The sequence below is a fragment of the Pseudochaenichthys georgianus genome, chromosome 13 (genome assembly GCF_902827115.2).
Source record: "Pseudochaenichthys georgianus chromosome 13, fPseGeo1.2, whole genome shotgun sequence".
In the NCBI taxonomy this organism is placed as follows: Eukaryota; Metazoa; Chordata; class Actinopteri; order Perciformes; family Channichthyidae; genus Pseudochaenichthys; species Pseudochaenichthys georgianus.
Window position 1 is genome coordinate 3,666,321 of NC_047515.1, and position 11,787 is coordinate 3,678,107.

At 43.1% G+C, this 11,787-nt stretch overlaps 1 protein-coding gene across 1 annotated transcript in view; it reads right to left on the reverse strand.

Annotated features, from left to right (window-relative positions):
* Positions 1-886: 886 nt before the first annotated feature.
* LOC117457527 (S-adenosyl-L-methionine-dependent tRNA 4-demethylwyosine synthase TYW1-like) overlaps positions 887-11,787 on the reverse strand; it is a 49,776-nt gene continuing 38,875 nt past the window's right edge. Inside the window, exon 5 of the mRNA XM_071205272.1 lies at positions 887-2,953. Coding sequence (XP_071061373.1) covers positions 2,732-2,953 — 222 coding nt within the window. The 3' untranslated portion in view covers positions 887-2,731. The remainder of the gene's footprint in view (positions 2,954-11,787) is intronic.

Genomic DNA, 11,787 nt, shown 5'->3' on the forward strand with positions numbered 1-11,787 from the left:
TTTCTCCAGAGCAGATTGTTACACGTGTGTTTATTACAGTGGTTTACCCCCCCCCCCCCCCCACCAGATGTTTCTCCAGAGCAGATTGTTACACATGTGTGTATTACAGTGGTTTACCCCCCCCCCCCCCCCACCAGCTGTTTCCCCAGAGCAGATTGTTACACATGTGTGTATTACAGTGGTTTACCCCCCCCCCCCCCACCAGCTGTTTCCCCCAGAGCAGATTGTTACACGTGTGTGTATTACAGTGGTTTCCCCCCCCCCCCCCACCAGCTGTTTCCCCCAGAGCAGATTGTTACACGTGTGTGTATTACAGTGGTTTACCCCCCCCCCCCCCCCACCAGCTGTTTCCCCCAGAGCAGATTGTTACACATGTGGTATTACAGTGGTTTACCCCCCCCCCCCCCCACCAGCTGTTTCCCCCAGAGCAGATTGTTACACGTGTGTGTATTACAGTGGTTTACCCCCCCCCCCCCACCAGCTGTTTCCCCCAGAGCAGATTGTTACACATGTGTTTATTACAGTGGTTTATCCCCCCCCCCCCCCCACCAGCTGTTTCCCCCAGAGCAGATTGTTACACATGTGTTTATTACAGTGGTTTATCCCCCCCCCCCCCCCACCAGCTGTTTCCCCCAGAGCAGATTGTTACACATGTGTTTATTACAGTGGTTTATCCCCCCCCCCCACCAGCTGTTTCCCCCAGAGCAGATTGTTACACGTGTGTTTATTACAGTGGTTTATTCCCCCCCCCCACCATCTGTTTCCCCCAGAGCAGATTGTTACACGTGTGTTTATTACAGTGGTTTATCCCCCCCCCCCACCATCTGTTTCCCCCAGAGCAGATTGTTACACGTGTGTTTATTACAGTGGTTTATTCCCCCCCGCACCAGCTGTTTCCCCCAGAGCAGATTGTTACACGTGTGTTTATTACAGTGGTTTATTCCCCCCCGCACCAGCTGTTTCCCCAGAGAGGTCTTACAGTTGACAACTGGATTTACATTGAATCCAAACAAATAAAAAAACGGACTTCAACATTAACATTTCAATTTACATTCAAATAAAAGGACAGAGAAATAAGCTTGAGCTATACACCTGTGTTCACTACAATATCAGAAAAGGCTTCATCCTGGCAGGCTGGAGACCTGAGGAGGAGTTCACTCGTAGGATGGATGTAAAGCCACATCGCGATGCTTTTCTCTAAATCATGCCTTATCCCGGTTTGGACATTTTAAAGTTAGATGAATAGATTAAAAGTGTTGCACATTTGCAGTTTACAAATCGTTGACACCCATGTCTTCCCTATTTAAACAAGAGGAAGATGCATTCTCACAAGGATAGAAGACTTAAATGTATTGAAAATGTAGTAATCTCAATTCGAAAAGCGTTATATTAAATGTATTCTTTACCAAACCGTGATACGATAGAGTGGTGAAGGATTAAGTCTTAACATCCAGAAAGAAGTTAGTATTCTATCATTTCTGGTTCCTTCGCCTGGAATAAGTGATGTGGGTAACACAAGCTGAAGAGATGAACACTTTTTGTTCTACAGTATAAAATACGTCAGTAAATACCCAACGGTGAATGTCTGAAGATTCTAAGTATCATAAGAATGGCGGTTGCTAACAAGTGACTAATGAGAATACTAAACGTCCCCCATTAGCCACCTTTAGCTTAGCCGTGGTGACACAAAGCCATGCGACCGACATGGAAGTCGTTTATAGCGTACCGTAGCTTTAGCTGTTCATTTCAGGCGATAGTTTTACGCTTAAAAAAGTGGTGTTAATGAAGTATCATAAATATGTGTTTAACACAGGGCCTATTTTCAAGGGAGCCCTTGTTATGGTTACTTCCTGGTCAGCCTAAAATTTAGCTCAAGAACTGCAAAATGCTATCTCTATCAATAACGTTGGATTCCTTAAAAACCTTGCCCACTTTTCTTCTATTAATAATCATCGTAATGGGAGAACCACCTGTCTTTACTGCAAAGCACCTACGCAGAAGGAAGGACACCAAGCGAAGCTGAGATTGTTGCACCTGCAAAAAGAATCCACAAAGATTCCTCAAAAAGAGCCGGTAATAAAGGCGACTCCCGGTGGAGACGCGGCCTTGCAGCCTTTCTCTTACAGCTGGAGAGCCTCACCACGGAGTACACACACGGGCAGTCCTAATGAGGAGGAGAGGAGTCTGGGAAACCGCCCCTCAGACAACATGAGGAGAAGGGCTCCTCCTGATATGCTAATCATGTCCTAAACTGTAGAACTAGAAGCTGGATTATAACCAAATGTCAGAAATGATGATGATGATGATGATGATGATGATGATGAAACCATTCACGATATCTGTTAACCTTCCAAATCGCTGCCAGATAGTTTAAAAGATCAAAGTCATTTATAGTAATGACCCCTTCAAAAAAAGGAAGGTATCAGAGATTCGTGTACATATAGGAAGCGAGAGAAGCTCCTAAAGCGAACGTTAGGGGAATGTCTACGAAGTGAAATAGACCGTCAGTTTTTGGCAGATCTTGGATCTCAAGCCAATAAAATGAAAGATCCAAATGAAAGAGAAATGGAAAGAGGGTGAGAGAGTACAAGTGAACATGTGGAGTCAGCGAAAAGGCTTTCCAGCTATATACACTTTGAAACTCAAGAGGATTGGGATAAAGAAACAGATCCCTATGTTTTCTATGGAGGCGAGTCCTCGTTCTTTTGATCCCACCTCTCTCTCACATCTATCAGCATCCTGAAATGTCTTTGGTTTTGTTGCGTCGATGGAAGCGTGTGTCAACGGGTTCGAAGCCTTGCTCAGTGGCTCCGAAGAGAGCCCAGCTGGGGGTCTTGGCCATGTAGTCCAGGGCGGAGAAGCCCTGCTGCCCCCCGCTCTCCTCCTGAGCCTGGACCAGCTCCTGGAAACGCTCGTAGTGGATCCAGGTCCACCACTCGCCCTCCACCTTGAACTGAAAACACACAAAGAGAGACAGGAACAAGGAGTGAGTTGAGCGAGCGTTGGTTTTACACGTCTCGACACAGATTGTAATCCGACTTTTTGAACACTTGTCCAAAACCATTACCAATGCCACTCGGGTGCCAAACAGAAATAAACTGCTGGGTCTATTCTCCAAAATCACATTTGTTACAACCGGAATGTTTGTTTTTATGTATGCTTCTGGGGGTTCTCCCGTTCCGGCAGTGTGTTATATACTATAGGTGTGTGTGCATGGAAATGGTCTGCAAAGGCCGCATTGCTAAAGTTCCCTCCAGAGGGAGTTTCTTTCCCAATGATGGGAAAGAAAGATCTCTAAAGATGTATTTGAAACATTATGATAATTTTACAGCCTGACATTTAGAAATGTCATTTGTTAAACCTTTAAAGGACCTGCAGATGAGCACAACAGCTAGCAAAGAATATCAAGCCTCTATAAAGCACCATGTATACAAATGGACCCAAGCCATATGCTCGGATACACATAGAAATCATTTACAAATACTAAAGAGGTAAGTAACAAAGTGTTGCGTATCCTGAATTTATCCAAAATATGTGTTGAAACGTGATCAAAAACACCAACATTGCAGTGTTATGGTGTTATGGAGCGTCTCCCTAACTTCTCCTGCCACTTGCTACACGTTTAGTCTTTACATCGATGCACCAGCTCCACCGCCTCGCATCCTTTTATCAACCACTGCTACTCCTTCACCCCACTTGGCATCCATCTTGTTAAAGAGAAAGAAGAAGGAAATAAATGGACACGAGGAGAGCGCGGAGCTGAAAGATTGTGTGTGTGTGTGTGTGTGTGTGTGCGTTTGTATTTGCAGAACGGTTTGCGTGTTTGACAGTGAGGGAAAAGCCTCTGACGACATTCTGCCTCTCTGATCCTGCTCGTTTCCCTAGTCAAGTGCACGGTGTAAAAAGTGTGACCTTTGATTTCCAGAATGCAACAGTGCCTTCCAATTGATACTAGGGCTGAACGATTAATCGATTTGAAATCGAAATCGCGATTTTAAATGATGCGATTATCAAATTGCAAAGCCTGCGATTTTTTTTTTCTTCTTCTTGTGTGTCAGTCATCCACACCAATCAGAAGTGCTGTGCTCCACATGTACCAGCCATTGTTAACCAATCAGAAGTGGCCCATGATAGAAGGTGATAGACAGATTGATCCAATCACCTGCCAAGTGCTTCTGAAAGTGCCTGCCCTTTCCAAATGGCTTCCAATGGAGCTTTAGATGGTTTCTGAGTCAGGTTAGTAATGCTCCATCACATGTTTCTATTACAGGGTGAATCTTAAACTGAAGCTTGGCTTTAAAGCAACCCAACGGAAGTGTCATGTAAGTTTAGTTCTTTCACTCGTAGCTCGGGCTGCGGGAGTGCTAGAGACGGGAGCACGTTGATACGACCTTCCTAGCCGGAGTTATGGCCTCATTTTACAATAAACTTTCGTTGGGTCGCTTAAAAAACAAATATCGCAAATCGAATCGCAATATTTGTCAGGAAAATCGCAATTACATTTTTTCCCAAAATCGTGCGGCCCTAATTGATACACTATTATGTTGACTTTGTGGGCTGCACAGGTGGGACAGACTGAGAAGGAACAGAGAGCGAGCACAGTAGGTACAGCACAACCTTTCCTCTGAAGCGGGGTGTAGAACATTCTGAGCCTTTTTTAGTTTGATCACTCACTCGTGGGTTTTATTTTGACTGCATCCAACGTGGTGCATAGTTATCCCTGGGGCCAGATGCTTTGCTTTTAGCTCTCAACATTTAGCATCTAAAACCTCCTGCAGGTCCAGGGCTGCTTTTGCCAGACCCCCAAGTGAGCACTGCAGCCTGCTTCATCAAAATCCTCTCGCTCACTGAGAGCCACACATCTTGCTGCAATTCACACGGGAGGGGGAAAGCGCCAATAATACATCACAGACGTTCAGGGGAAACAGCAACTCAACATGACACAAAAACACTCATAAAAAAGGACAAACATTTATCTGACAAGTTAAAGCCTTTCCTCCCAGGCAGGACGGCCCACTGAGGAAATCACAACGTTGAGCCTTAAAGAGCCTGTGACAGCATCCCAACAACTGGTGTGCAATGAAATATTGGGCTACTCTCTAATCTCGAACCGTCAGTTTAAAAAAGAAAAAGCGATACCGTTCCGTTAAATATCAATAATTTCGAACATCGCGGGGAAATTCCTTCGACTCATTTTGAAGTTTTGGGGGAAGCCGGAAGTGACGTCAATGCAGAACGCTTCACTGTGCGGCGAGAGAGCCAAACACGGACAAAGTGTGTTGTCATGCGTAGAAATGGTGAATTACTGAGTTTAGGGCACGTTAATAACGTTTTTAATAAGTTGACTACAGTATATTCATATTTGTCAGTGCTTTCATGTCAATTCGGCGACATAAACATAAATGATCGTGGTGAAGATGATTAAATTAGGATTAATATCGGAGCTGCTGAATTTCCTCCCGTCGGATGTGATATAAAAACAAATCGATTATTTTTGTGGTTATAAACTCAAGTGGATGAAACTACATTTATTAGTGCTTTCATGTCAATTCGGCGAACATATGATACATTAATGATCGTGAGGATGATGATTAAAAATCGTTTGTTTGAGCCGGTCTGCATTTCCTGAGGAGAAAACAAACCGATGCTTTTTGTAGTTGTAGTACACCAACGTGGATTAAACGTGTGGTTTTTTACCACAATGTTGGGGAAATTAATGGATAAAATGCACGGATTATTATTATTATTATTCCCACTCCGATCGGGACACTAGGTCCACCGTTTCCCCGCAGCGAGGCTCCCCCCGTTGACAGTTACGTGGGCTGGGTGCAGTGGCGGACTGGCCCACTTCGGTACCGGCCCATCGGGATTCGTCCCGATGGGCCGGTACCGAAGTGGGCCGGTCGGATAAGTCACTAGCACATCCCCCATAGGCGGCGCGTGAGGCTCAGGTTTGGGAAGGCTAAATAACTTATTTTACCTGACGCTGCCCGCCTCCGGCGTCTATAGAAAAGAGATCAACTCAGTGTGCGGAGTTTAAATCTCTCAAGTCATATTACAGGATAAAGGAAATACAGTTTAAACTGCCGTATGCAGAGAAGACGCCGACGTGTCGCACTTGTCATTCATATTACATCATCAATCAGATCATCGATCATATAATATCATAATATATCATATATTTCCTGATCTGAGTCAGCTTCTCCAGCCTCATCTGGCCGTGCAACACTCACAGTGTTGATTTACCGAGTTGATAACCAGCGTCGTCGGACCGCTTAGCGAGATCTCGTTTGTTAGTTTGTTGTTGTTAGTTAGTTTGTTACTCAAACATATCCAGGGTCTGTTGAACTGGCTTCGTAGTACAGGGCACAGGTGGCTAGCAGCGCTAATGTCAAAGACACAGACATTATATTTGTATTTTACCAGGATGCAGTGACACAAATATTTACATATTTACATTTACTATCTACAGCACCCGCCGCCCCTGACATTCCCACTCCCCCCGTTGACAATTTACTAGCGGTACCGAAGTGGGCCGGTCGAGAGTCCCTGTGTTGTGTCACATTATGCCTCCCCGTCATGAAATGCCACACAACACCGTTATGATTTTTAGTCCCAGTCCACCACTGGCTACATGACCGTATGATCGCCCATATTGACGCACCTCATTCCTAAACTTCTAACAGATACAACATAAACCGATCCTTCAGCCTCATGAGCTCTCAGACACGTTCAACATTAACCTGTCATCGCTGTCTGAGCTTGCTGCTGTGTGCGCCGTCGTGCGTTTACATGCAGAAGCTGGGATCCTGGACGGTGCAGCTGGAGCGCTGTGCCCGCAATGAAGTCACACATCATTTGGCGGGACTTGAAGAATCCCCGAGAAGATCCAGAAAATGGTCAACATTGAAGGCAGATTAATGGTTATCAAAGTACAAATATCCCAAATCAGTTCAGTAACGGTTTTCAAGGGGACAATATTTACTCAAATTGATGGGTTTGGATGATGGGGGAAACTCGTGTCACAGGCTCTTTAAGATGCCTTGCGCCTGCCTCGGGGGTATTGTCCACAGTGACCATTGCATGTATATAAAAAAATAATAAAAAAAAATGTGTAATGTGCATCTGTAAAGCGCTTTGAGCACTGGAAAAGCGCTATAATAAATGTAAGGAATTACTAATTATTATTATCAGAGGAGAGAAACCCACTGCATAGCTAATGAGGCCTGAGAAACGGGGGGAAATGAAAGCGGCGCCTATTGGGAGTTAATGTTTCTGGTAATGATGTTTGTTTAGCCAGCATCTCTGCAAACAGTTTCAATCTCTAAGCAACAAAGCTGGGCCGGTTGTTTTTACTGACAGCATCTCTGCTGAGGATCAGTGAGGACGGATCGTTCACCGAGCGCCACAGGAGCTGCCGTCTATACGTGCCAATGAGCTGTAAAGTACTTCCTCACACATTCACAGAGAACTAATGAAATACCTTCACATCTCTTCTGTTCTCAGGAAATTAAATTAAAGTCTTTCCACTACGGCATTGCTCTGTTAAGATGATTACCGAGAAACTGGTTCCCAAAAGGGGGAACAATTTATTAAATATACTTATACGTATTTGTGTGTGTGTGTTAGACTGTCCGTTGAAGTTTGGCCCAAAAAAAAAAAGTTTAAAGCCAATATCCACTTGACGTTAAACGGGGACATGTATACATATGTTATGTTGCACATTGGCTTGCAGCCACAAAAAAACCATCAGCACAGGATAACCTGCCTTCCTGCCATGTTGTACAGCGACACGTTCTCACTCCCAACCCGTCACATGTTGACGGTCGGTCTGGGCCCCTCCCCGTCACTCTATTACGGACAGGGTACCCCTTGAGAGTCAGTTTACAACAGGCAGGGCGTTCCATTGACTTGCATAGAGCTCCCTGAACGTTGGTAATAGACGAGTTGGGATCGCGGCGAATTGCTCTCCGCAGATCCATTCTCAAACCTTTTCTCAACATCAAGCCACACTTATTGTTTTTACTTCTTTATTTTAATTGAATAATGTAGGACTTTTGTTGCCATCAGTTATGGGGAGAGTAGGGGCTCAGAATACTGAAATCTGTATTGTTTCATGGTTTTTTCCTTCTAATTTTGTATTCTTTTCTAAACCACACACTGTTAATTACACAACAATAACACATCATTATCCTTGTGTTTATTTATTTGTTTGATTAATAAAAACAAGTTGGAGTCCGTCAGGACCGAGGGTCGGAGCAGCTCATAGTAGTTGCTTTAGAGAATATTACACCCGGAAGTAAGTATTCTCTCCGCTTCGCTTGACAAACCCCGTGATAGTCCTCAAGCTCTGTGATTGGATGTGTGAGTGTGCTCCGAGGGTTACGCCGAGCGTCGAACAGCACTTTGAAATGGGATGGAACCACGGCAGACTGTCCAAAAACTGGATTTGAACGGGTCCTAAGTTGGAAACATTTGCGTTACAATCAGCATGTGTAACAGTTGTAAATATGCAGTGGTGCTTATTTGTAAATCATTTAGTATAATCACACAATCTGTGGTTTTATATTTAATAATTCTGTGTTCTTTATTTATTGGATATTCAATACCTGACGAGGTCGGAGATGAAAAACTTGGGTCGCAGGTTCCACAACAGTGCATTACAAGACATCTATCAATAGTGTTGTAACCTCCACCATTAAACTGTTGTATTCTGCACATTTCTTATACTATCTACATACATCTTGTAAGAGTATACTAGTATAATATCAGTTAAAATAAGTGCTTAAACATACAGTAGTTAACATTGCAGGAAAGCAATATATTAGTACTTTGTCAGGCGTAATATTTATACCCCCAAAGCTTTTTTCTTATTCAAAAATAAGACTTAACCTAAAGTTAGTCTTTAGTGTTTAAATAAAGCCTTATTAGTTTGTCTGTCTGTGTCTCCTATTAATATCTAATAATAAAAATAATACATTTCAATAATGTGCTTTAAACCACCAGGGTGCCCCTTTCTAATCAGCTGTGCACCGTTATGGTGTACATATACCAATATACCAATTGGATCAATATAAAAAGTCAGCCGAATTAGTATTGATACTGCAAGGAGACTTAATTGTGAATAGAAATTGAAGATTTTGTTTAATTCTGTAATATTTATGATCCACATCACCATATTCAGTTTCGGTGGCAGTTCTTCTGTTTGTCAAAGTCTTCTCATCAGGGCTCTATAAATAGAGAACTACGGCAGATATGTAATATTTAATGCAGCCGAACCGTGTAGTACAATGCCGTTATGTGATGACCGTCCAAAGAGGAAAAGCAAGCACACTCGAATAAAGTAATATTTTATTTTTAAAAAATGTTTTCGGATTTCACATCAACAGGAAGTCCAGTTAACTAAAATGTTCGTGAGGAACAATACCCTAACCCATAGATCCGTGGGTGAATAATGTCAATCACCACATTACACACATCCCTTCACATTTACATTGTAATGTACATTAAAGTATTTCGTGAGGCCTTCTAAAATGTTTTTAAATATAATTAGGGTTGTAGTTGAAGAGTTTGTAACGGACAACGGCACGTCCATTAATTCCACAACCACACACATGGATTAACATCGATTTTATACATTAATGTAGCCTTTGTTTCTGCTAAAAGAGGTGTCAACCAGCTGGGGCAACAAGAAAATCGGCGAAATCGAGTGTGACTATTACAAAATAAGTAATTATTATTATGGCCGGGACTTTAACGCGTTAATTAAGATTAATTAATTACACAACAATTAACGCATTTTAATCGCACTTTAATCACACTTTAATCGCACTTATTTTTGCACAGCGGAACGTTTCTCACTGGATGAGTTTCCGGCGTACCGATTATACTGGAGCACCAACTAACGTTCATGACTTCAGCATGGGACTTCAAACAACAACAAACCACGGTGAACAATAGTCAAACATGAACGAACAAGCTGATGAGACCGCTTTGGTCGGCCCCGTGGATGGGACATTTTGTTTTAAAAAACGGACGGATGGAAGCGTCGATAAGAGCATGGTTGTGTGCAAATTATGCAAAAAATAATTTGCATATCACCGCAGCACATCAAGCCTAAAGTATCACCTACATGCAAAGCATGTAGCAGCTAGCGTGGACGTTAGCCCGACTCCTGATTAAAAATGCGATTAATTTCGATTAATTAATTACAAAGCCTCTAATTAATTTGATTAATTTTTTTAATCGAGTCCGGGCTCTAATTATTAATTAATATTGACAATCACCGAACGTCAGGGACGTTCTCATGGCGTCTATTATCAACGCTATGGGAGGTCTATGAAGGTCTATGGGACGCCCTGCCCGTTGAAAACTGACTCAAGGGGTACCTTGTGCGTAATAGAGTGACGGGGAGGGGCCCTGACCGTCTGTCTACATGTGACGGGTTGGGATGAGAACGTGTTTGTACAGAAGCTTGAAAAGCTTTTTAACGTATAACAGTTGAAATTACAAATCAGGGGGAGTATTCTGACGCTTAGGGAAATCTACACACAAACCTGTTACCGGTTCCACATGTCTAAAAAACAATATAAAGACTGAATGTACCAGGATAACAACTGTACATTTCAAGCTTCATTTTCATCTCTAAAGGGACAATGGAGCAATCATCTTGCAGTATGCTCCTCCCTTCATAATCTAATGGGCACAGACTCTTTGAGTGTACATGTGCCAACCTTGTGTGCAGCCTGTTGCAGCTTTTAACTTCTCACGTGTTCTTACTTGTTATTTACTGTTAATAACAACTATTAGTAACTTGTTAAGCTGTGCCCTCTCAACATTCTTGTAGAGAAAAATGTTGTGTTGCCGTTGAAATGCAGCTGTTGTGCATCCAAAACCTATATTGTGAAGAATTGCCAAGCCTTGTTTACACCACAGAGATGCTAATCGTGCTAAAGGCCGGCTAGCATGTTGGTCACAACAAGAGGCTTTCCTCACAGAAATCTGGAGGACACAGGATGAAGGGTAAACCAAAGAGACAAAGGGTTTCTGGGTGTGTTTATGAAAACATGGATATACTGTATCTTGATGACAACGTTTCCATCAACAAGGATTCCATCAACAACATTTTCATAAACGTTTATATCGGTGGCTTCCAGACTGTTTGGTCTGACAAGGATTGCCATGAGAGCTTCATCATGAGCCTGAGTCTTCATCATGGTCTTCATCATGAGCCTGAATCTTCACCATTTCTCCACCATGATTCTGAGTCTTCATCATGTCTCCACCATGACCCTGAGTCTTCTTCCATGTCTTCATCATGACCCTGAGTCTTCTTCATGTCTTCATCATGACCCTGAGTCTTCACCATGAGCCTGAGTTTGTCATCACGTCTTCATCATGAGCCTGAGTCTTCAGCATTTCTCCATCATGATTCTGAGTCTTCATCATGTCTTCATCATGAGCCTGAGTCTTCATCATGTCTTCATCATGAGCCTGAGTCTTCATCATGTCTTCATCATGAGCCTGAGTCTTCACCATGAGCCTGAGTCTTCATCATGTCTTCATCATGTCTTCATCATGAGCCTGAGTCTTCATCATGTCTTCATCATGAGCCTGAGTCTTCATCATGTCTTCATCATGAGCCTGAGTCTTCATCATGTCTTCACCATGAGCCTGACTCTTCATCATGTCTTCATCATGAGCCTGAGTCTTCATCATGAGCCTGAGTCTTCATCATGTCTTCATCATGAGCCTGAGTCTTCATCATGTCTTCACCGTGAGCCTGAG